Source organism: Pongo abelii, chromosome 1, assembly GCF_028885655.2.
Source record: "Pongo abelii isolate AG06213 chromosome 1, NHGRI_mPonAbe1-v2.0_pri, whole genome shotgun sequence".
Lineage (NCBI taxonomy): Eukaryota > Metazoa > Chordata > Mammalia > Primates > Hominidae > Pongo > Pongo abelii.
This window is the reverse complement of record NC_071985.2, coordinates 221,859,634-221,886,159: the sequence shown is the minus strand read 5'-3', so window position 1 is coordinate 221,886,159 and position 26,526 is coordinate 221,859,634. Positions and strand designations below refer to the sequence as shown.

Sequence of the window (26,526 nt, the reverse complement as noted above, 5' to 3'; positions counted from 1 at the left end):
GTTCTCCTGCTTCCCGAGTGGCTAGGATTAAAGTGGCCCACCATCACTTCTGGTGGGAGTACTTAATCCTTAAGTGCATCACTGCAAGCAACGTGAAGTTGAGGTCTTTTTTTTTTTTTTTGAGACGGAGTTTCACTCTTGTTGCCCAGGCTGGAGTGCAGTGGTGCAATCTCGGCTCACCACAATCTCTGCCTCCCGGGTTCAAGCGATTCTTCTGCTTCAGTCCCCCGAGTAGCCGGGATTACAGGCATGTGCCACCAGGCCCGGCTAATTTTGTATTTTTAGTAGAGACAGGGTTTCTCCATGTTGGTCAGGCCGGTCTCGAACTCCCGACCTCAGGGATCTGCCTGCCTCAGCCTCCCAAAGTGCTGGGATTATAAGCATGAGCCACTGCGCCCGGCGAGGTTGAGGTTTTGAGGAGAGTAAATGAAAATCTCACTACTCTGTTTAGTTTTAACTTTCCATTGTTTCGATCTTGCCAGCCTCTTCTTCCTTCAAGTAAAGTTTGCTTCTGGGGCTTGAATCTGGCCTGTTGCACATTACAGAGCTTGCCCTTTCCCTGAGCTTCTAGGGCACCACCAGGGCTACTTGGTTAAAAGTGACAACTGGAATTTTGACTGTTTCCATGAATATCTTTTCTGCAGAGACTAATTAGTTGATTTCTTATTTTTCTATGGCAATCTTAACATTTTGAGCTAATATTTATCAGAACATGACTTCTCTAATCAGTCTGCCCTCTTGTCATTATTCAGGTAGAATGTCTTTTTTTTATTTTTTATTTTTATTTTTTGAGACGGAGTCTCACTTTGTTGCCAGGCTGGAGTGCAGTGGCGCTATCTTGGCTCACTGCAACCTCCGCCTCCCGGGTTCAAGCAATTCTCCTGCCTCAGCCTCCCAAATAACTGGGATTACAGGTGCCCGCTACCACGCCCGGCCAATTTTTGTATTTGTAGTAGAAATGGGGTTTCACCATGTTGGCCAGGATGTTCTCAATCTCCTGACCTCATGATCTGCCCACCTTGGCCTCTCAAAGTGCTGGGATTTACAGGCATGAGCCACCGTACCTGGCCAGAAATATCTTTTATGTTCCCACAGGCTTCAGGTACACCTGGGTGCCAGGGCTGGCACTGTGGGAAGGTAAATGAGGTACTTGCCTCAGGCACAGAATTTAAGAGGGTGCCAAAAAACTCAGTCATTGAGATAAATAATATCTCAGTGCCATATTTTTAAAAATTGATGCACAAAAATACATGATGAACAAAATATCAGAATGTTGTGTGCTCTCCTTTGCGAGTATTAGCTCTAACGTTTCTTTAATGTCATTTATCGGCAAAAGGCAGTTTTGGCCTTACTGCCGCTGCAGTAAGGTTTGCTTTCATTGCAGGTCTGAATTTTCTTCAGCGTGTAAGAACTAGCCCTGAAGGCTATGCCCACTTCACCCTTTCTGGAGATTATTATAACCGTGCTCTTTCAGGTCAGTATAAAGCATATGTTATCATGGGATTTAAAAAATAAATTTAAATGTTTGCCTGGACCTATTGCTACGTAAATTTTACATGAAGGAAAGGGCAGGGGTGGGGTGGGACAGGGAAAGATGAAAAGCAAGTAGACTGCATAAACACAGAAAATAAGGATTTTCTGTTGTGCTAAAAACATATCTGATATGTTGCAACTAAAAAGATGTTTTCAGCTGGACGTGGTGGCTCACACCTGTAATCCCAGCACTTTGGGAGGCTGAGGAGGGCAGATCACCTGAGGTCAGGAGTTCGAGACCAGCCTGGCCAATATGGCAAAACCCTGTCTCTACTAAAAATACGAAAACTAGCTGGGCATGGTGGTGGGCGCCTGTAGTCCCAGCTACTTGGGAGGCTGAGGCAGGAGAATCAGTTGAACCTGGCAGGCGGAGGTTGCAGTGAGCTGAGATCACACCAGTGCGCTCCAGCCTGCATGACAGAGCAAGGCTCCGTCTCAAAAAAAATTAAAAAAGTGATGTTTTTATAGTTAATTTTTTTTGATCCTGCAGTTTGGCTCATTCTAGAATATGCCATTGCTCAATAGTAAATGATCATTTATTTGGCTCTGAGAGTAGCTAAATTTCAAGGGAGATGTATGCCCACAAGCTTTTTTTTTTTTTGGGGGACCGAGTCTCACTCTTGTCATCCAGGCTGGAGTGCAGTGGCATGATCTCGGCTCACTGCAACTTCTGCCTCCAAGTTCAAGTGATTCCCCTGCCTCAACCTCCCGAGTAGCTGGGATTACAGGCGCTTTCCACCATGCCCAGCTAATGTTTTGTATTTTTAGTAGAGATGGGGTTTCACCACGTTGGCCAGGCTGGTCTCGAACTCCTGACCTCACTTGATCCACCTGCCTCAGCCTCCCAAAGTGCTGGGATTACAGGCGTGAGCCACTGCGCCCAGCCAAGCATTTTAAACCTCTAGTCCCTTCATTCCCCACTGGGTTCGTTTGTTTTATTAGAATCTACTGAGTCGGTGACACTATATATTCTGCCCTACCTACTCCCTAAAAACAACAAAAACAAACAACCACTGCTGATCAGAGCAGGCTATTTTTTGGGAGACGTAAACCTCAATAATATCGCAAGCATTTTCAGGTTTCTTTCTTCCCATTTGAAAGACCAAGGTAAGAGCCTATAACATACAGGTTGAAATTCAGAAGCCATAATATATTAGGGCCAAGTGGTTTGAGCAGTGAACTTTGCCTTAGGAGAGCTGAAAGAAGGTCTCATCGGAACTGGTAGTAGGCATGGACAGAATAAGCAGAGTAGTGCTGGGCAGTCCAAGGTGTAAACCTCCGACGACCTGCTCCCTTTAATTTCAGTAAGAAATTAAGCCTCGATTTGTTGTGCTGCTGCTGAGTGTTCTAGAGTATTTATCACATTTAATTTTATGTTAGTTAACATTTTCCCTCTGTACCAGACTCACTTAAAGCTAACACCCTTATTTCTTCATTGTTCAAAATGTTTCACTTTAGAATGTAATCCCAGCACTTTGGGAGGCCGAGGTGGGCAGATCATGAGGTCAGGAGATTGAGACCATCCTGGCTAACACGATGAAACCCCGTCTCTACTAAAAAAAAAAAATACAAAAAATTAGCCGGGCGTGGTGGTGGGCACCTGTAGTCCCAGCTACTCAGGAGGCTGAGGCAGGAGAATGGCGTGAACCCAGGAGGTGGAGATTGCAGTGAGCCAAGATTGTGCCACTGCACTCCAGCCTAGGCGACAGAGCGAGACTCCGTCTTAAAAAAAAAAAAAATAGAGTAATGGCCCAAGTCTTTCTAGTTGAGAGAAACTCTTGCGTGTGGGAGCTATTTTTCTGAGAATCATTTGTTTTCTTAGGCCAAATATTGCTTACTTTTAAAGTTGTATGAACACATTCAGGTCACTAAATGTCAAATGGTATAAGGAGACTAATGTACCTACTGTGTGTTACATACTGATTTGGATTTGTTCAATGGCTGATTGTGTGAGTCTATTTAAAGATCTGTTAAAAATTAATTGGCTTTGAAAAGTTGAGTCTTTTAAGTCACAGTGATGTACCATTTTTCACACCCAACAGATCAGCAAAAATTAAGTGGGACACTACTAATTATTGGAAGATATAAGCCATAGTCCCTGCTATTAGAACTATACAGTACTACCGCTACTGGGTAAAACAATTTGGCATGACCTGCTAAATTTGAGCGTAAGCATACTCAACAACCCAGCAATGTGTTGCTCCTAGGTCTGTACCGTAGAGACTGTCTTGCCTGTGTGAACTGCAGATGTATATAAGGCTGCTTATAGTAGTATTCCAATAGCAATAAAACTGGAATCAAGTGAATGTCTTTCAGAAGTAGAATGGATAAATAAATTATATATTCATTATAATGCATGTTAATATTCAGTAGTGAAAACAATGTACCACGGTGACCTGCATCAATGTGATGTAGCAGTATGCTCAACAGTATGCTCAAAGACATATTGGTGAGCAAGAATAGAAACTTGAAAAAGAATGCGCATGGGGATTCCATTTATGTAAAGATCACAAACAGGACAGTCTAATATGTTTTTAAGAAAGGTATATATGCTTGGTAAAATTATAAAGACGAGCAAGGAAATGATTAACTAAAAATTCAAGTGAATGGTCACCTGGAGTTGGGTGGGAGAGGGTTGGTGGGAAGGAGGGGAATGAGATGGTAGGGAATGGCCCTTGGGGACTTCAAAGAAACTTGTAATTTTCTATTTCTTAAGTTGAATAGTGAGTACACAAGTGTTTGTGGTATTATTTTATATGTTGTTTATATAGTCTTTGTGCATATCTTAAGAAAAAGTTAATGAGCCTTCATATGTACCTATTTATTCAACCAATGTATTTGTCCTGTAACCAGGAGAATCAAATTTAATAGCTATTTAAGACACTTTATTATTTTTCCAATCTTAGTCTGAGACTTCTTTTTCCATCTTGAGTGTCTCAACACATCCTGCCTGTTCTTTAGTGGAAGAGGGCACATACACTGCCTGCCCTCCTTCCTGCCACCTCTGGAAGACCATTGTGGGGGTACATATATGCCTTTCCACTTGTGTCTTCTAGACAACGCAGACATCTGTAGGGTGACCTGTAGCTAAAGGTGGTTGGTGCTTTTGTTGTGAAATTGAATTGGAAGTAGAAAGCTATTAAGCTCCAGTTTGTCCTTCTGAACATTTGCAAGCAGTGTTCCCCTATAAACTCTTGATATCTGCTGAACAGATGTCTTATTTCCTGTGTTCTTTTAGGCTGGGAGCCATTTATTGAGCCTTGGCCATGCTCTGTATCCTGGCAACAGCAGGCAGCTAGTCGTCTCCATCCTCCTCGACTGAAGCTAGAAGCCAAGGCCAAACCTCGTTTGGATATCAATATCACTTCTGTGCTAATTGGTGAGTAGAAAGTTGTCTTTCATAGACTGATACCTTTCTGTATCTAAGTTCTGAGTCTGGAAGACTATTAATCCTAGTTTAGCAAATACCTGGGCCTGTACCAGGCATCACTTCTTCATCCTGACTGCTTTCCTGATCAACCCTAATGGCCTCTTCATTCTCAACCTGTTTCTCCAGCGTTGGCATCCCATAATGATGCTATCAGTGGTTAAGCAAGAACTTAGATTACTTGGGAAACATAAATGGCCGCGATGGACTTTCTCCTCATAATGCGTGGTCACTAGAGTTTATTAAATGTCCTGGAAGTGAGTTTAGATTAACTTTGCTCAAGCTATTCATGGACTAATTCTTAAAAGATGTGATTTTGACCATATCTTTATAGTAGAATAAGTTGCCTTTGTTGTTTCCCATTATCGTTTTGACCTAACTCTGAAAATGACTTGCTTAAGGGTTGCCAGGTTAGTGGTGTGTTATCTAAAAGTGTCTTTGGCAACACTGAAATGTACATCTCTGGATTCAATGTCATGAATAAAAACTGCTGTATTGTTACAGTTCTGCCATCTAAAAGGGAAGCAATATAATCATACAATCAAGTAGTGTGTACCTTCACTGTGAAAACTCACATTCATTGTTTGATTTATTGATCTACTTGATCTGATTTTGGAATTACTATACTTTATCTTTGAGCGATAACACATACTATTGCAAATTGTGAACTTTCTTTGGTGTGTATGTTGGATTGAGGCTGTTAGAATATCCACTTCCTTACGCATGTCAGAGTAGGATGGAAAGAATGTATTGTGAAATGAGACCATAAGTTTGTTGACCCCCCAAATTTAAAACCACTGTTTTATATGATCAGATTTCATCCACTAATTTGCCTAGTTGTTAATATCACCTAGATAATAGTAAGTTGACCCTGTGATCTCTCTAAACTGTATTGTTTTGACTCCTACATTGTTTCTCACAACATCTCTTACTCTAGAAGGTTAGAGAAAGTTTGTGGTAGTCTTTTGAAAAGCTGCAGTAAACAAGAGCTTGCCTAAAAGGTTCTTATTGGTGTTTCTGATGAGCACAGTATATGTCTCTTAAGAATATCTTCTGGCCGTGCACATTGGCTCATGGCTGTTATCCCAGTTCTTCGAGAAGCCATGATGAGAAGCTCATTTGAGGCCAAAAGTTCCAGACCAGCCTAGGCAAAATTGTGAGACCTTGTCTCTACAAAAATAAACAATTAGCTGGGCATAGTGGCGTGCGCCTGTAGTCCCAGCTACTCAGGAGGCTGAGGTGGAAGGATTACTTGAGTGCAGGAGTTCAAAGTTACAGTGAGCTATGATTGTGCCAGTGTACTCCAGCCTTGGAGACAGAGCAAGACCCTGTCTGTAAGAAACCAACCAACCAAACAAAAAATCTTCCAAAAGGCATTCTCGTCAGTGGTAAAATTTGTTTTGTTTTTTCACCTTCAATTCCTTATTCCAAATACTATACTGAAATCCAGAAACGTAGCTGTGACCTCCTGTGTTTAAATAAATATTACTTCTGTAGCCAAGTGTTGTAATTGAAAACCAGAAACCAATAATTCTTCTTCCAAAAGTATAACGTCTTAATTAGTATAAAAGATCTTCATCTAGGTGTGGTGCACTGTAATTATTTTTGTTAACCTGCTATCCTCATTGTAATTCTCTCACAGAAGTAAAACTACTTGTGGAGAATTGTCCGCTGAATTTCAGCCTCTGGAGTGCAGTGGCATGATCTCAGCTCACTGCAACCTCCACCTCCCAGGTTCAAGCGATTGTCCTGCCTCAGCCTACTGAGTAGCTGGGACTACAGGTGCACGCCACCACGTCTACATAAGTTTTGTATTTTTAGTAGAGGTGGGGTTTTGCAATGTGGGCCAGGCTGGCCTCAAACTCTTGGACTCAAGTGATCCGCCTGCCTCAGCCTCCCAAAGTGCTGAGATTACAGGTGTGAGCCACCGCGCCCGGCCTCCATATAAATTTTAGATTCAGCTTTTAAAATTCCACAAAATGCCCTATGGGTATTTTGATGGGGATTTTATTGAATCTATAGATTGGTTTGAAGAGAATCCACATCTTTAATGTCTTTCACATTATGATAGGGTTTTGTGGCGATAGTTGTCTGTTCATGGTAATCTCTTTGAATGGAGCGTGAGGCTCTCCAGGGCACAGACTTTCTCGGAATCTAGCACAGGCCAGGCATGTAATGAGACACTCAATAAAAGCTTGTTTTGCTGAATTGAAATTATTTGACTTGAACCCTCCATCTTTTTTAGTTCTCTTAATATCTCTGGGGGATTCTTTCTAGACCAGTATGTAAGTACCAAGGAATCATGGATGGCAGATTACTGTAAAGATGACAAAGAAATAGAGTCAGCTAAATCAGAAGACTGGATGGGCTCTTCGGTGGATCCTCCATGTTTTGGACAAAGTAAGAGTTTTCACTACATGTATTTAACTAAATCACTTTTGACCTACAAAGCAATGCTTCACTGAGAAATTCAAATGGAACCATCATTCTGCGTGGAAAAACCTACAGGAAATTCTGACTATCTTCTATAGTTCTGTTTTAGTCTTTGCAGGAGACAGTTTTCTGGCATGAACTACTGAACTTATAAATGTGGGCTGTAATTCCACCTTTGCGGGGGAGAAAAGATCTGCAACACGTAATTCCTAAATCCTGGTAATAATGCATATGAACTGGTGCACCTGAGAATGCATCAGGATCAGCTGTGGTTTGTGTTTTACTCTGCAAAACATTGGTTTTCTAATTGATTGGATTTTTTTGACCAGATTTTTTAAAGCATCTAAAATGGTCTTCTAAATCTAGAGATAGAGGGTTTGGACATATTCTTGAAAAAAGGGCTAGCAGGAGCCCATGTGGAAAAAGTTGTTAAAAAGGGAGCCCTGTGCTGTTTATAAAGTATAAAAGAATTGAATGCCCTGCCTCTTGAAGAAAGAGGAGTCAGCTTGCCTCTCTATTGATGATGCTTTCTTTCCTTATTTAATGCCTCGCCAGCTCTGTTTTCCTCAGAGCTGGGGAGATGGTGATGGACAACTGCATGGTCTTAGTTGTTCCACAAGCCATTGTCATCCAAATTCAACTCAGCTCCAACTCTTACAATGTGGTTTCTTTGGGGAGTCTTGGCTGGACTTCACATAGCTCATGAATACTTAAATATTCCATCTGGTCTGCAAACGTGTCATGGGAAGATGGGTGTTCTTAGACTATGAAGTAATTGTACTGGTTCATCTCTCCTCAGGGTGTATAAGTGGACTTTCTGTCTGCCTTGTACTTCTAGAAAGAGACACAAAGAAATGTCAGCTGTGCTTGTTCTCTGTTTTCCCAGGCTGTTGCTTCTGAGTCTCAAGGTCATTACTTAGGAGCCAGGGCTTTTCAGATATTGTCAGCTTTGATTTTGGCTCCTCCTCCAACCTTCCCAATTTGTGTGTCAAGAAAATGTAACATAGTCTACCCAGAAGACTCTAAATAATCTTTGTAATATGTCCAAGAGAGTGTGTTTCTAAAACATTATTCATGCACGGGCATCTTTAATTCAGAGTGAAACTCTAGCAAGGCCTAGTCTGCAAGATTCTGATGAAAGATTTTCTTGTCCCTCTCTTTCTTCTTTCCTTCTTCCCTCCCTGCCTCCCTTTCTTCCTTCCTTTATAAAATATTTGTGCCTCTCTCTTTCTCTATAGTTAAAAGGCTTCCTCATCTATATTAAATGCCGGTGCTGAGTTAAAGCTTGATTTTTATTTATTTAAAGATTTTTATGATTACTTAGGCTTATAAAAGTGTAGTCTATCTTTTTAATAAGACATAACTTGAATATGCATAGATTTCCAAACCTCTTTTCTTATTGGAAATTCCTGGATGGTAGTATAATACATTCCAGGATTGTATTCTTTTAGCAGGCCTACTAAAATGATCATTGGGAATTTATTTTGAAAGTGAGTAGGGTTTAACCTTGTTGAACTAATCATAAACTTTCAGGTCTTATTCAAGAATAGTAAGTCATATTCCCCCAAAAGTTATACTTTTTATTCAGACCGGCCTTAAAACGAGCCCTTGGGAATAGCCCTTAACATGAAATTTAGCCTAAGGGACCTGCTGCTTTCTCACTGTTTCTTTATCAGGGGAAAGAAAATACCAGCCTCCTTTTGACAAAATTGTTGGCTTTGTTCAGTCAGGGCTGAGATTTTGCAGGTAAACCTGGGTGATGTGGCACTTCATTGAATTTATTAGTTTTGTATTCCAAGGACATTTTATGAAAATATCAAATATTCTGAAAACTTCCATGCTTGATTTAGAATTTAAATAAACACTATGAGACAACTCCTCAGTAGAGATTGTTTAAATTTGGAACACATACTGACTCTTCCCCTGAATTTTTGAGATCCCCTGAGACTGGCATTTTACTTCTGTGTTTTACCAGTTGGAATGGAGCAACCTTCACTAAAATCTGTGCTGATGGATTTTTGTAACTTTTTAGTGCCATTTAAGAACATAACACCTTTAAATTAAAAATCTTCAAAAGGCTTGTCATTCTGTTCAAGAGAAGGTTCAATACATATTCTTCTAATTCAGGAAAAAAAAAAAAAAGCATGCTACTTTGATCCAGCCTCCACAATAAAAACTAGCATAAAAATGTGTTCACTTTGTCAAGTACATTTGTAGCACTTAGTAATCACTGATGGGAATGACCCTGTACTTGCATGATGCTTGCTATTTTTGTAATGTTCTCTATTTGTGCTTATTGTTTGGAAGCGAGTCTTCTGATTTCACTGTATTTATTCTTAGCCTCTAACTTTGTCTCTCCTGTCTACCAGGCCTCCCCCTTGTCTACCTTAGAACTAGGAGTACAGCCAGTCTGACTAACCTAGAGCACCAGATCTATGCTAGAGGTACAGTATAGCCAAGCAAGGGCTTGCTTTATTTTCCTGTTTTAAGAACTGCCTTGTACATCAATTTTTCTTTTTAATGAGTGGGAGTTGAATTGGGGGTATTCCATGTCATGAGTACTTTAGTAATAGGAAAGAACATTTCCAGCTGATGAACAGAGTGGTGCATATTATCAGCTGATTCTTATATTGTTTCCCTTCCATCTCCCTTAACTTTGGTGGAAATGGAATAAACTCCACAGTGTATGATGCAGAAATATGTTAATACAATGTCAATTAGAGGTGATTTCTCATATTGCAGAGCAAGTGGATTGAGGAACACCATGCTTCATCAAGCAGTGGTGCCGCAAGTCTTAAGTTTATAAAATACCCACTGAAAATTCTCATGGGAATGCACGGGGCTCTGGAACAGGCACTATAATAATAGGGATAGCACACACACACAAAAAAATTCTCAGTAAATAATTGCTTAGACACAAACCTTAATTTCTTTGGATGTCAATTTTTGTGTTTAGGAGATAAAAAAGAAAATTTTCTTTATTTCTATCTCTGATCTTTGAAAGTTTCTTGAGAAATTCACTGGTAAGTGAATATGGTAGAAAACACCATAATCATTGAGGAATTGGAGTCCCAAGATGTTCATTTTTTGTTTTAGGGAGTGCGATTTAATCTGAATGATTTATTTGTGTACATGGCAAATTCCAGATTATTCGTCATGATTTTTTTAAATAGAAAGAGGCCACAGGAACTCTCTCTACCAGGAATATAGAACAGGGATGTTAATACTCAGGGTACATTGCCCTGGGTTTTTTTTTCTGGACAATTTTACCAGGGTGGATGTTTGAGGGAGGGCTCACAAAGAAAGCCCAGAGCTGAATCTTAATTTATTCATGTATTCCTGCTTCTAAGCTTTCTATATGTTACTTAATCTTTCAGGCTTAGCCAAGCATTATTCCTATTTAGCTGATAAGGACAGTGAAGTTCAGAGACACTAGGTGATTTGCCTTTATTCACTTGACCTGCTAGTAGCAAACCTAGTATTTTAATCTGCTTCTTATGATTTACAAACCAGGTCCTTTCTGATGGACTGAGCTGCTTACATAGCATGACAACCTACACTGTTTATAATGGCAAAATTACTGTGTGAAATAAGTCCAAAGGGGTAGAAATTTCCTTAGCTGGAGCTCTTTGAAGCTGAACTTGGATACGGGTAGCTTTAGACTCTCTCTCAGCCCATGAAGAAATTGGGTTTGGTCACTAGAGGCAGATTTTCTGAGGCCATTAGGGAATAATGTTCTCTTTGATGGACTGGGAACTTTTGTCTCTGGTGCTGTGCCAAAGGCAAGTACATAGTTTATTTGGACCCTGGTGCAGAGATGTCAGATTTGTTGCCTGATGTTGGGCTTGGATTTGCGTGCATGCTGTGTATTTTTATCCTCAGAGAAATGGGTTACTGAAGCCTGTGCCGTTATGTCTCATCAATGCAAGAAGCTTGGAGACCTAAGCATTGTGCCTACCCATGCTATTTAACTCCAAAGCAGTATACTTGTGAATATATTTGTATGGATTCGCAGCACTTTATTCTGTATAACAAACTGATCAAAGCCATCTGCCACCTGTTCTTTTTAAATCTAATTTGCAAATGGAAACTTACAGTCTGGCTCACAGTGGGATATGAAAGCACATCTGGCTTCTTTTTCTCCTGGGCCCTTTATCTGCTGTAATAAAAGCAGCTCTCTCATTGCACTCATAGAAGAGGGAGGTGCCTTTCAAAGTGCCACAATAAATACCGTTTACCCTGCAGACAGCTCTTAAATTTTTTACTCCCCCTCTGCTCTTGTCAGCAGCCTTACAGCTACTCCTTAATTTTCTACTTGATGAGCACTAATTTTTTTTTTTTTTTAAAGCAAACTTTGGGAGCTAAGTAAGGCCATTGGGGTGAGAAATGGGCATATTCCTAGTGGAGATTATCTTTAGACGTATTTGGGGTATCTCTAAATGACTGACCACAAAATTGTGGGAATACCCTGGAGACTGCTCATTTGTTTAGCAGATTACTATATCTTAGACTCCCCTGAACCATCGTCATTATCAAAATAGAACTTGCCTTGACCCAAAATTGCTTGGTTTGCATTGTTTACAGTACTAACCTCTCAAAACTTTAAAAGAGGTAAGAGAAAAAAGGAAGTGATTGCTTTTTAAAAGGCAGTGACAATTACCAACTGTTATGATACAGTCCCAGCCTCAGTCTGGAGGTTGCAGAAGGCAGGACATGTTGCGGTTTGTCTTCTCGATTTTGTTGACAGAAGATGTCCTGTAGGATGAATTCAGTTTTGCCTTAGTGTTCTCTGCAGTTAGCATTTGCAGCTTCCTCTAGATGTCATTTTCTCCCAGCTGCAGAGCATGTGGGTCATGATCTTTCTCACGCTGTCTTCCTACTTTAATGCTAGACACATAAGAAGATTGAGCCACACCTCCCTTTTTTTTGTTGGTTGTGTACGTGTGTTGTGAACATGCCAACCAGGAGGCTTTCTCACACTGGTTGCTGCTGCTGCCTCCCTATTTGTGTGGCCAGTGGAGGAGACAGGCCTTTGGTTAGAGGAGCTGCTGCCCTTCCTTTCGGTACTCTGTGTTCCATGTGGAACCACACAGCACGGGCAGTGGTACCTGCAGAGGGATCTGTCTGCCAAAGCAGCTGGGGCACCAGAAAGCCTGCTTTGGGTTTCTTACAACCTTTATAGTCAGGTCACCGCTCTTTAGAATTTGGTTACTTACAGTTTTGTGTTGATTGTTGTTTCTCTCCACATTCCCTGATTAGAAGCTTTTTGTGCAATGAAGCCATATTTTATGTTCCTTTTATGGCTTCCATGGTACCCACCTCATAATAGATGGTGGTGGTATCTATGTTTAAAAAATGGGCTAACAATTTTGTTTGAAAAGCTTTGAGATGGTATACTTCTGACTTTCCAGGGAGACAAAAACAACTATTAGTATAAAAGAATAGGAAAGAATGTTTTTATTGTATTTTGTTACAAAATGCATACTGAGACTGTAGGGTAACTTATATAAAGGGAGGCTTCCTTAAGGTAAAGGCTTTTTGGACAAAGTTTAAATAAGTACATATGATATATCTTGCTACATTTTAGGTTACCCACTTAGAATATAGTTCTTGGGAGCACTGGGGAGGTCCATTTTTATTTCTTTCGTGATTCCCACCAAGTTAGGTCCTGATGCCTTCTTCTGAGAGATAAGGCCTGTAAGAGTTGTGGAAGAATTGGGGGCTCGGAATAGTCAGGCAGGGACCAAATTCTCCCATAGCAGCCAGCAAATACGTGGAGCTTCCATTTGTCCTGTTCCTTCTTTCTTGCTTCCACCTTCAGCCCCTTTGCACAAGAGACAAATTTGGGCACTGTCTCTAGGTAGGGGGAGGGTCTCTGCCATGCAGATAGAGGCGTCTGCTCACAGCCTTCTTCTGTTTGTCGTAGCAGAGGTGAAAACCCCCAAGCGCCGGCAGCCATTTGTCCCCTTTGCTCTGAGGAACCACACGGGGTGCACTTTGTGGTTTGCCACCCTGACCACCACACCCACCAGGTAAGCAGTCAGTTTATATCACCCCGAGTCATCTCTGCCACCAAAGCCTTCTTGTGCCAGCCGAGTAGAGCAAGGTGGGCCCCCTCTTGAGGCTCTTGGGATGATATTTGAATGAATAACTTGCTGTCTTGCTGAGATTTATGATGGAGGTTCTGGTTTTGTAGAGAATCTATAGTCAGAGAAGCAGGTCCTGAGTCTAATTATGATCTTGTTTTTGGTATACCTTATGTTTTAAAGCCAAGCAAATTAAGGATGTGAGTAGGAAGTTTGAAAAAGCCATTCTATCTTTTCTCCTCGATCTCTACCTTCTTCCCCGTTTTAAACAAGCTATGTATGGTTATCACACCAAATGTTTTGCCATTTTATTCCAAGACTGCTTTGAAAACATCCCCATTTTCCCTCTATCCCTAAAGAATTCTTTCATACCTAAAACGCACTTCACCCCAGATGGAATTGGGTGGAGTTTGAAGAACAAAGGAGACTTTACCTAAGCCAGGCGAGAACCTTTTCTAAGAACTTTCTGCCTGTTTAGATCTTGTCTCAGCCTTCCAAGTACATGGTGATCGTTCCAGCTTAGGTTGTGAAGTGCATGGCACGAGTAACAGAATCCATTGATTTGAAATCACATTTCTCTGACCTCCCCCAGGTACGAGACTGCTCTAGAAGAGAAGCTTTTTTGTTTTAACAGTGTAGGTCTGTTAAATTCTAACTAGTCACTTAAATGCCACTTGAAAAAGTCATGCCATAATTCACATGTACCAGATTCTACTGCTTGAGGTAAGTGGCTACAGAGTGACAGCTTTCAGCTGTTTCTAAAATTTCAAATAAGTTGTGATTCAGCACGAAGATAGCTATAGTTAGCGACCCTCAAGGTCATTCTTTGTAGCTAGGTCATGCAGCCTTTTATTGCTGGGAATTGAGTTGTGAGAAAGTTCTGCTCTTCTGCACGGGGCTCCTGTGAGAGGGAGCTAGGAAGAAACAGGGACAGGCTGATGTCATCTGATTTGGTTCCAGAGCCGCACTGTCTCACAGCGGGAGTCCAGGGGTAGTTCCAGAAGGGAATGGAACATTTCTCGATGATACTCACAATGTTAGTGAATGGCGAGAAGTCCTTACAGGTGAAGAGATTCCCTTTGAATTTGAAGCAAGAGGAAAGTTAAGACACAGGTAAAGTATGGTTTATTCTTTTCTTTAAAAAAAAAAAAAAGGTGGATGTAAGTGAGGGTCCCTAGTGTTTTGCCTTTTCACTTTCCTTATAAATGATTTTATTTTATTTTTATTATTTTATTTTATTTTATTTTATCTTATCTTATTTTATCTTATTTTATTTTATTTTATTTTTGAGACAGGGTCTTCTTGCTCTGTTGCCCAGGCTGGAGTGCAGTGGCACGATCTCAGCTCACTGCAGCCTCTGCCTCCTGGGTTCAAGCAACCCTCCTGCTTCAGCCTCCTGAGTAGCTGGGATTACAGGGATGCTCCACTACACCCGGCTAATTTTTTTATTTTTAGTAGAGATGGGGTTTCATCATGTTGGCCGGCTGGTCTCGAAATCCTGACCTCAAGTGATCCGCCTCGGCTTCCCAAAGTGCTGGGATTACAGGTGTGAGCCACCACACCTGGCCCCTTATTAATGATTTTAATGTCTTCTTTTTAAAAGATATTTCATAAATCAGTGTTTCCTTTTATTATTTTGTTTTATTTTATTTTTGTAGAGATGAGGTCTCACTGTGTTGCCCAGGCTGGTCTCAAACTCCTGGGCTCAAGCAGTTCTCTCACCTCGGCCTCCCAAAGTGCTGGGATTACAGGCATGAGCCACTGCACCCAGCCTCCTTTTAAAAAATAAAGACTTTGCTGCCATCTTGGAAATACATGTCTTTTCATTAACTATCCATTTATTGGACATATGAGGTGATAACCTGTGTGTTTCACAGAATTTGGTGGAAACATAGACATATAACCCTCAAGTTTATTGCATCTTGGCCTGATTTTCATGATGGATTGGTGATATGGTATTCTTAAAAGATTCTCAAAGCATGTTGATTTCAATTTTAATTTACATATATGCCATGTAGTACTTTTAGCAAGCAGATAGTTTCAGGACTCAAAGCTAATAATAAGACAAATTCTGATTCTAAAAAGAACTGATCTGGGGAGACTGCTAGCTGATGCATTCCTGAAGTACCCATACTAAAAACTGGAATGAATGTGAGAAAATGTTCTATCTGACTACTGAGAGATCATAAAATATCCAGTAAAGTGTTGTATTATTTACAAGTATTTTTCTATGCACAGGCTAGCCAGTGGATATGAATAGGTTAAGACAGCATTTGAATAGGTTAAGATTTAGTATTTGAGCCTCATATTTGTTTTCAAGCTGAGCTGAAATTGAAGAGATTGGCTTTAGCTTTCTGTAATCATGTGCTTTTTGTGGTGCTTTCAGTTACTGAGTGTAAACTTGCTCCCAAGTCAAGCAGGTTTCCTTTTGCATAGCTTTGATACCCGGACACATTATTCCCAAGAAGCAAGAGTTCTGAACGTGTGGGTCTCCAGGGATTTTATAGAGGGAAAAAAAAATCACTATGCTGGGCACACATGTACTTGGAAGCCACTTTAGCTTCCAGGTATGAGCAGTGAGCATTTTCCTGTTGGTCCTCACAGTTCTTGGAGAAGCTAACTACAGAACTGTTGGGAACATTTCTGGATAAGCCCATCCTCTGTCATATCAGAAAGGGTTTGACCTCTTTGTCATTTCCGTTTTTGTTTCCGTATTTCATAATCCATTTCAAGTCCCACTATTCTGCTTGAATTCTTCAAAATAAATGCCTTTTCTGGCTTTTTCCCCTTTTGGCACACTGCACCCCACTCCATGCCTCCCTCTCCACTTCCTGTCAGCCTCAAATCCAGTTCCCCATTTCACTTCTGGCTTGAATTAGGCAAAATCTAAAATAGAATTAAATGTGCAATTTCCTCCTGTTCCTCCTGTTCTGCCCACTGCCTTCTGCTCCAGTTTCAGTCGAGCACAGGAGCCCTGAAATGAGCGCTGTGCCTCTCCTGCCCTGTCTATAGTCACGTAGGGCTGGAGCCAAACAACCGCATGTGGTTCTGAGCGAAGTAGGATTTCAACAAAGGAACCAAGAATAATTTTTTATGCATTTCCAAGAGTATGGTTATATGATTAAATCGCTACTGCATTTTTACCACCCCAGTGACATCATTATATAGGTTGGGGTGAGGGTTGGTGGGGGAAAGACCTTGGCTCGTGTTCAGGATTTGCGTGGTTTGTACAATGGAGGATAAATGCCACTCTTACTCAGTCAAGCTTTACAGATCTTGCAGTTTGTGTTGTAAGTGTAAAACCCAGTTAAACTGTGCTCCTGATTTCCCTTGCATTAGGTAATCTCCAAAAGGTTTAGCCAACTGGGTTTTTACATCGTTATATACTAAATCAGATTTGTGTCTTTGCTTGCACTTTTCATCCCTTCTGGAGATTGTGCTTAATATCTTTTTCTTTGTTCTGCCTGACAGACACACCCATGACCTCCGGATTCATCAACTGCAAGTGAGAGTAAATGGCTGGGAGCAAGTGAGCCCAGTGTCTGTGGACAAAGTCGGGACCTTTTTTCGATATGCAGCACCAGATAAAAATTCATCTTCCTCTACGGTGTGTGACTGTCAGGAAGTCAGATGGTTAAGCCTGTAATAAGCTTACTCTAATGAAACTTTCTTGTTCTTTCTTTCCCCTAATTCTAGGACTTACTGGGTCAGTCATAGGCATTGGTAATCAATATGTAGATAAGCCAGCCAATGGTTAGTTTCAGTAGAAAAACAAGATTTAAAATCAGCAGTAACACGTTTCCTCACCTCTGTAGGTCCATTTCATGCTAGCTGGCCTGACTGGTAGTTTACTAGTCTGCTGAACCTGAGTCTTGTCTTTATTTCACATATTGTTATGCTGTCCATATACACTGTCTTTTTAATATTTCTTATAATGCAGCACCTTGATCCTTTTACTCTGTGTCTCCAAATCTTTCTCTGTGGCACAAAGAGAGATGTCCACTGTCGTTTATTTTCTGATCACACATGCTCTCACATACCCTTCCCCCAATTTCATTCCTGCCTGTAGTCCTAGTGGTTGGAGGGACAGCCCAGGAAATGATGCAGGTAGCATCCCTGACTTGTACATGCAGGTGGAGGCTGACATCCTGGCTGACATAGCTGCCATGGGTGCTCTTGCCCCATCCTCCTTCATACTTCATGGGATACTTGCACTTATTTTTGGGTAGCCAGTAGTGAGGTGGAAATGCAGACTTGCAGAGATATTGCAACTTTCTTCATGAAAAATATTCTTAGAGAACACTGTTGCACAAGTGTTCATTTTTACTGTTGCTCTTGTGCCTCAAGTTTCTTAGAAAACAAAAGCAAAAACAAAACCTTTTCAGGATTACTTTTCAGCCTAAGTTTATGTCTGGTAATGAAAGGACCAGTTCCCTCATAGGCACCTTTCTTACTGCATTGATGTGTTGGGGAGAAATTTGGCATACGTTGAATGGTTATAAAATGAATATTGTTTTTTCCATATCTTTAAGAGATGTTTTATCTTCATAGTAGACTATACTTTACTTGAAAGTATTTACAAGCACCACCCTTTGAAGAAAATTATGTTGTCATTGAATTTAATGATGCTAATTATCTTAAGTCTGTGCTGACTCTAACTTTTGAAATCTTTTTCAGATTGGCAGCCCAAGCAGCAGAACGAATATTATACATCCCCAGGTTTATGTAAGTATGATTTTCCTGTTGTCATTGTGTTTATTGCGTATATACACTGCACCTGAATCATGTGGATATACATTTCTTAATGATCAGAGAAGCTTTATGACATATATGAGATTGGAATTTATCTCTGCCCTTTTCTATTAATGATTACCTTCCTTTTCCAAAAACTTGCAAGAAAATGTTTTCACCTAGCTGGGTGTGTGAGACTAAGTATTACAGGGAAGGAGAAGAAAAGGCAAATGTTTGGTCCAAGGTCTCCTTTTCATTCTAAGTTAAAATAGAAATTAACCCTGGTATGACCATATGTGTTTCATAGTTTTGGGTCCAAAGGTCATGAAAGTAAATAAGAACGAAAAAGTAGCAATTTATTTCCTCTTTGGCTTTTGAAACATCATCACGAAATGACATTAACAAACTTATTCCAGGCTTTTATTTATAATTTCTCCTCCCTGATGATTGTAGGTTTTGAAACAAAATTTCAGGTAGGCCTGAACAATATCAAGGTTTGAAACAACATCAGGATTTCTTTTTTTTTGAGATGGAGTCTCGCTGTGTTGCCCAGGCTGGAGTGCAGTGGTGCCATCTGAGCTCACTGCAACGTCCGCCTCCCGGATTCAAGCAAGTCTCTTGCCTCAGCCTCCCGAGTAGCTGGGACTACAGGCGCCTGCCACCACCCCCAGCTAATTTGTTGTATTTTTAGTAGAGATGGGGTTTCACTGTGTTAGCCAGGATGGTCTTGATCTCCTGACCTCCTGATTTGCCTGCCTCGGCCTCCCAGAGTGCTGGATTACAGGCGTGAGCTACTGCACCCAGCCTAGGATTTTAAATAATTGTTACTGGCTTTGACTATTGGGGCCTTTTTAGGGTTGGATCACTGGAAGCTTGAGCTTCGATGATGATTTATGCCTAGGATTGTGTCCTTCTAAAAACACTCTAGAAAATTGTAGTTTGCCTTTTTGTTTGGACTTCCTAGAAGTCTTGGTTCAAAACATGGAGCTCTTCATTTTATTGTTTATTGGATTGACTTTCACTTGCTGTTTGTCTTAATGAGAAAGTTGGCAGAATGAAAAGCTTGAATGTCATGCCATTTGTTTCTCCAGTAAAAAGCATTGTTAATATGTTCTGGATACTCACTCTAAGAGTAGTACTTTCAGAAACTTTTTCTTTGGTGTACCTAACATGGGATTTTTCTACTTTTAAGAAAATTTCCTGTCACATGGTATTAGCACAAAATGTGTGTTGAATGTGTGAATGAACATATGGAAAAATAACGTAATGGCTGTAACCCAAGACAAAAATAAATAATTTCCCTTCATTATGTTGAGTTTCTGAACCTTGGTATCCTTTTTATGAACAAGTGATTATTTTTAAAGTTCTTTAAAATACAGACATTGGTTTTTATATAGGCATGTCAACAAATAATATATGGACCTAAATAATATATTTTATGACATTTAGAAAAAAAGAAGTTATTATTTGTTCCTGTGAAAGGCACACCAATGCAGACAATTCTTTCTTTTACACTTTCTGGATTTTACAAAGACAAATGTTAATCTCAGAAGACTTCCTTCTGTTTTTCTGTATTTGGGCAGTACCCAAACCATTGTTTGGATATTAATCTAGGAGGAAAATAACACAGAAGGTAAATCATTTAATGTTTCGCAAAGTCCTACCTCATTATTTCTTATTTTAATTGTGTTGGATGCTCTTTATTTAATTCCCTGCCAATAGAGTAGAAAACAAGCCTTTTTCAGTTTCGTTATAAGGAACTCAGGGGCTTTATGAATCAGGGATAATTTCCAGCAGATACTTCCTTACCAAATTACAGGAAGTTTGGAAAATTGGATAGGTTATTATCACAGTCTCAGGTGAATGTTTTTAATAATGTTTCTAGAGGCTTAGGACTGATTTTTCTTAGTGACACACTTTGTGATATCACATCTGAGTGGATTATCTGTTTTTGCAGAACTTTTTAGAATTTATTTTTTTAATAGTATATATTTATAGGATGTTTACTCCCTTTAAAGCTGAATGGCTTTAGGGTTTTATGACTGATTTCACTGAAGAGCTATAGTAGTAATAAGATGCTTTTAAGGTAGACATCCTGATCGATATTATTGTATTTTATATGTTTTTTCAGAAACATAACTATTTTGTCTTTATCTCTCTTTCACAGTTCTCTTCACTCCCACCAGTGCGGGTGGTCTTTGCAGTGACTATGGAAGGCAGTGCGCGGAAAGTCATCACTGTCCGGTCAGCCCTCATTGTGAGGAACAGACTTGAGACACCAATGGAACTAAGACTGGATAGCCCATCAGCTCCAGACAGTATGTTTTGATTGTCTAGAATATAGTAAATGCTGATAAATATTTCTTGACTGTTGTCAAGTCTCTTTTTCCCCAGTGGTATCTTCCCCAGCAGTCAGTATATATGGTCTGTCTTCTTTTGTCCTGAGATGGTCAGTCTTTGGGGTGGAGGACCATTGCCTGAAAGTATTAACCCTTATTTCTGTGGCAGAGCCAGTGGTGCTTCCTGCTATCATGCCAGGGGATTCGTTTGCTGTGCCTTTACACCTCACTTCTTGGCGGCTACAGGCCCGGCCCAAAGGATTGGGTGTATTTTTCTGTAAGGCTCCCATTCATTGGACCAATGTAGTGAAGACTGCAGAAATTAGTAGCAGTAAACGAGAGTGCCACTCTATGGACACAGAAAAAAGCCGATTTTTCAGGTATGTAGCACCACTGCAGTGGCATGTCACTTTTGCCTTTTTTTTTCTTTTGGAATGACTATTACCATTCTTTCTCTAAAGACCCTTAGAGATTCAGTTATCTTTATTTAAACTCTAAAGTTCTTATTCCTTGAGTTTTAGTTAGAGTTCATGAGAACTCAAGTGCTAACTCTTGGTGGGGTCTGGGGAGGCTTTATTACATGGGAGAGACAGCCAACACAGACGCTATTTACACGTACAAGATTAGAAGTTTGTGTTGTACAACAGCATAAAGAGAGGACATATAGAGACAGGAAGGAAAACAAACAGAAAATAACGAGTTCTCATTCCAAAATTGGAAAGCAAAATCCTGGGATTTTGGAGTTTTTCGAGTGACAGATTTCAAAATAATTTGAAGGTTTATGTACCTAATACTGACTTTCTTGAGAACTTTGACAAAATTGCCTAACCATTTAAACTCCTGTTTTCCCATTATACAGGAGTATGTTACTAGATTCAATGTTGGAAAAAATACTGGATTGCTATGTTACACCCTAACAAATTTAGACTTTCAACTTATTTAATGAGGATTAGCTTTAGTTTCTTTTATAGTGAAGACAGGCATTCATTTAGTCTAAACTTAGAGAAGAGATACAAGAATAGTGTAAAGAATTTCAGTATACTCTTTACCCAGATCTGCAAATTGTTAACAGACTAAAGGAAGAAATACATCAAATACATAGCTGGAGTTGGTGATTTTAACACTTCCATTTCCGTAATTTATAGAACAAAGAAATCAATAAATATGTAAAAGATTTGAACAATGTTATCAATGAGCTTGTTCTAATAGACATTTATGTACAGATTATACATTCTTTTCAAGTATAAGTGGAACACTCATCAAGAGAGATCATCTGCTGGGCCATAAAACAAAGATCAATAAACATTAAAGAACTAAAACCATACAGAATGTATTTCCTGATCACAATAGAAGTAAACTAGAAATAAACAACAATAAGATACCTAATCCCAAATATTTAGACATTAAACAATATATTTGTAAATAATCCATGGGTCAAAAAAGAGAAATCACAAAGGAACTTAGAAAATATTTTGAATCAAATGATAATAAAAGGAAGACATGTTAAAATATGGGGCATGCAGCAAAACCAGTTCCGAGGGTGGAAGTTATAGTTTGTAAATCCTCATATTAGAAAATGGGGAAGATCCTTTGGTTAAGTCTCAATTAATTTAAAAAAAGAAAAGAAAATGAAGAATATATAAAATCGCTGATTTAATCTACCTTCAGAAGTTAGTTAAAGAAGAGCAAATTCAAAACAAATAGGAAAAGGAAACAATAAAAATATGGCTGGAAATCAGTGAACTAGAAAATAGAAAATCAACAATGTCAAAATTGACATAAATTTCACAAACTTCTAGCAAGACTTGCTCAAAGAGAAAAGACAGAAAATACAAATTACCAATATAAGGAATGAAAAAAATGAGGCACTATTACAGATCCTATAGACATAAAAAGGATGAAAAGGAGGTAAGAACAATTTTATGCCAATACATTCCACATGTAAATGACACCTTTCTTGAAAAACACAAGTTATCAAAACTGATACAAAGAAGAAATAGAAAATCCAAATAGCCCAGTATCTAAATTAAAAGAACTTTAACTGTTAGAAAAGCCTTTGTCCACAAAGAACACTATAGGCCCATATAACATTACTGGTGAATTCTACCAGACGTTTAAGGAGAAATAATAACAGTTTTACACAAGATCTCTCAGAAAATAGAAGAGGAAAGAACAATTCCGAACTCATTTTATGAGGCCAACATATCCCTAATACCAAAACCTGACATAGCTACTATGTAAAAACTGTGAGCGAGTATTCCCCATGAAGAGGTGCAAATATCATTATTAAAAATTTTTTTTTGTTTTTTTTGAGGTGGAGTTTTGCTCTTGTCACCCAGGCTGGAGTGCAAGGGTGCAGTGTTGGTTCACTGCAACCTCCGCCTCCTGGATTCAAGCGATTCTTCTGCCTCAGCATCCTGAGTAGCTGGGATTACAGGCGCCTGCCACCACGCCCAGCTAATTGTTGTATTTTTAGTAGAGATGAGGTTTCACCAGTTGGCCAGGCTGGTCTCAAACTCCTGACCTCAGGCGATCCACCCACCTTGGCCTCCCGAAGTGCTGGGATTACAGGCGTGAGCCACCGCGCCCAGTCAAGTTTTTCTTTTTTTAATTTAGACAGAGTCTTGCTGTGTCGCCCAGGCTGCAGTGCAGTGGTGTGATCTTGGCTCACTGCAGCCTCCGCCTCCCAGGTTCAAGTGATTCTCCTGCCTCAGCCTCCCGAGTAGCTGGGATTACAGGCACCCACCACCAGAACCGGCTGATTTTTGTATTTTTAGTAGAGATGGGGTTTCACCATGTTGGCCAGGCTGGTCTTGAACTCCTGACCTCAAGCAATCTGCCCACTTTGGCCTCCCAAAGTGCTGGGATTACAAGTGTGAGCCACTGTGCCCAGCCCTTTGTCAAAATATTATGAAATGCAATCCAGCAAGTGGTTTATCCCAGAAATTTAAGATTAGCTTAATATTTGAAAATCGGTAAATGTAACTCATCATATTAAGAGACTAAAAGAGAGTCAAGTGCAGTGGCTCATGCCTGTAATCCCAGCACTTTGGGAGGCCAAGGTGGGCAGCTCACTTGAGATCAGGAGTTCGAGACCAGCGTGGCCAATATGGTGAAACTCTGTCTCTAGTAAAAACAACAAATTAGCCAGATGTGGTGGTGCACTCCTGTAATCCCAGCTACTCAGGAGGCTGAGGCAGGAGAATGGCTTGAACCCAGGAGGCAGAGGTTGCAGTGAGCCAAGATAGCACTATTGCACTCCAGCCTGGGCAACAAGAGTGAAAGTCAGTCTCAAAAAAAAAAAAAAAAAAAAATTAAGGACCCAGCAAGGCCACTCTGGGGTATTTACCTAAAAGAAATGAAGATACATGTCCAAAAAAAATACTTGTACAAGAATGTTCATTTAACCCTAAACTGGAAAAAACCAATCGGCTATCAAGCGGATAATGAATAAATTAACAGCGATTTATTCATACCATGGCATACTACTAGGAAGTGAAAAATTATCAAAGAAGATGTATAGAACAACATGGCTGAATCTTGTTGAGATTTTAAGTTTTAGAAGCCAGACATAGGCCGGGTGCGGTGGCTCATGCCTGTAATCCCAGCACTTTGGGAGGCCAAGGCAGGCGGATCACGAGGTCAGGAGATCAAGACCATCCTGGCTAACACGGTGAAACCCCGTCTCTACTAAAAATACAAAAAATTAGCTGGACGTGGTGGCGGTCGCCTGTAGTCCCAGCTACTTGGAAGGCTGAGGCTAGAGAATGGTGTGAACCTGGGAGGCGGAGCTTGCAGTGAGCCGAGACCGCGCCACTGCACTCCAGCCTGGGGGACAGAGCGAGACTCCATCTCAAAAAAAAAAAAAAAAAAAAAGAAGCCAGACATGAAGAGTAGTACATACTGCATGATTCCACTTATATGTATGCAGTTCCAGAACAGACACAACTAATCCATAGTGATAAATGTTAGAAAGGGGTTGCCTGAATGATGGAGGAGAATATTGATTGGAATTCCGGACATGAGGGAACTTTCTGGGGTGAGGGAAATGTCCTATAATTTATTTTGGATGGTGTTTATAGAGGTGTGTATAATTGTCAGAGCTCATCAAACTGAACATTTAAAATCTATACATATTATTGTGCATTTATATCTTAGTAAATGTATTTGGATTGAAAACTGCAAATAATTTTACTCATTGAACCATCTTAATGTTATTCTTTCTCCTACTTAGCTAAGGAGAAAAAATTTAAGTTCTTCATTAAGTGTGATGATTTTTACACCATTTTATCTTCATAGGTTTTGTGTGGCTATAAAGAAAGAGAATTATCCAGATTATATGCCCTCAAACATATTTTCTGACAGCGCAAAACAGATTTTCAGACAGCCTGGGCATACCATATATCTCCTGCCAACTGTGGTAATCTGCAACTTGCTACCCTGTGAACTTGATTTTTATGTTAAAGGAATGCCAATTAATGGGACGCTGAAACCTGGCAAGGAGGCAGCTCTCCACACAGCTGATACATCCCAGAACATTGAGCTGGGTAAGAATGTAGTCAGATGATCATTTGTCATGATCCTATGAAAATATCAATGAGTATTTTGTGATTATTTATTTGGTAAGCATCTTGGAGAAATTGGGACACATATAATATCTCAATAAGCCAGCTCAAAGGAATCAGTGCAGTTAAAAAAAATAACCTTTAGCTAGAGGCGGCGGCAGTACATGCCTGTAGTCCCGACTTCTCAGGAGGCTGAGGCGGGAAGGTTACTTGAGTCTAGAAGTTTGAGGCTTCAGTGATCTATGTTCACGCTACTGCCTACCAGCCTGAGCAACAAAGTAAGACCCTGTCTCTTAAAAAAAAAGAACTTATAGAAAAGGATAAAAAAAACTTATCAAACCAAAAGGTTTACAGAGGAGGCACTCAACAGAGCCTTTTTTCTTACATTGCTCACATGATGTATGATTGTAGGAAGTCATTTCATCTTTTTAAACTATGCTTTTCCCAAGCAAAATCTTATGCCTCTTCTCTTTTTATTGAAAGTATAAATGTTTGCTAAGCGCTCACTCTATTCCAGGCATACCTGGCTTTTTCACACATGTAATCTCGTGTAATCCTTATAGAAATAGTTATTTGCCCCATTTTACTGGTGAAGAAATGGGGGTTTGGAATGCATCAAGTAATTTTCAGTTGTAAGGGTTGTTAAAAGGAAAAGTTCAGCCAAATTAAATTTAAATGAGTTTAACTGAGCAATGAACAATTTGCAAATTGGGCAGCCCCCAGAATCACAGCAGATTCAGAGAGACTCCAGGGATGCCTCGTGGTCAGAACAAATTTATAGGCCAAAAAGGAAGTGACGTACAGAAATCAGAGGTGAAGTACAGAATCAGCTGGATTGGTTACGGGTTGGTGTTTGCCTTATTTGAACACAGTTGGAATACTCAGCAGTGTATGAGTGGGTTGAAGTGTGGCCCCTGGGATTGGCCAAGACTCAGCTGTTGTTACAGGTACATAATCCTAAATCGGGTCTTCAATCTTGTCTACCTATTAAGTTAGCTGGCAGTTCATCCACAAAGATTCATATAGAAGTACGGAGTCCTCAGGCCATATTTAGTTTGCTTTAACAGGGTGAATGAAGTCAAAGTAGAGAATCATTATCATATTTGCAACACTTGAAACAAAGAGGAATGGTGATCATAGTTAACAATATTGTATGGTGTATTTCATAAGAGCTAGAAGAGAGGATTTTTAGTGTTCTAACTAGAAAGAAACAATGAATGTTTGAGATGATGAAAATGCTAAATACCCTGATTTGATCATTTCACAATGTGTATATGTATTGAGACATCTCACTGTACCCCCAAAATATGTACAGTTATTATTATGTGTTGATTAAAAATTTAATTTTTTTTTTGAGGTGGAGTCTCACTCTGTCACCCAGGGTTAGGATATCAAAATATCTAATTTATATC

General features: G+C 39.9%; 1 protein-coding gene across 7 annotated transcripts in view; it reads left to right on the top strand.

Annotated features, from left to right (window-relative positions):
• Positions 1 to 26,526, top strand: part of VPS13D (vacuolar protein sorting 13 homolog D) — a 282,625-nt gene that overhangs the window by 99,228 nt on the left and 156,871 nt on the right. For 4 of the 7 annotated variants that reach the window (XM_024252889.2, XM_054541596.1, XM_054541588.2 and 1 more), the window contains 11 exons: positions 1,385 to 1,474; positions 4,772 to 4,912; positions 7,238 to 7,360; positions 9,763 to 9,837; positions 13,320 to 13,425; positions 14,440 to 14,592; positions 16,951 to 17,086; positions 18,157 to 18,204; positions 20,378 to 20,528; positions 20,719 to 20,929; positions 24,849 to 25,096. In XM_024252889.2, coding sequence (XP_024108657.2) covers positions 1,385 to 1,474; positions 4,772 to 4,912; positions 7,238 to 7,360; positions 9,763 to 9,837; positions 13,320 to 13,425; positions 14,440 to 14,592; positions 16,951 to 17,086; positions 18,157 to 18,204; positions 20,378 to 20,528; positions 20,719 to 20,929; positions 24,849 to 25,096 — 1,482 coding nt within the window. The remainder of the gene's footprint in view (positions 1 to 1,384; positions 1,475 to 4,771; positions 4,913 to 7,237; positions 7,361 to 9,762; positions 9,838 to 13,319; positions 13,426 to 14,439; positions 14,593 to 16,950; positions 17,087 to 18,156; positions 18,205 to 20,377; positions 20,529 to 20,718; positions 20,930 to 24,848; positions 25,097 to 26,526) is intronic. The other 3 variants (XM_024252897.3, XM_024252903.2, XM_024252907.3) reach the window with 3 other exon arrangements.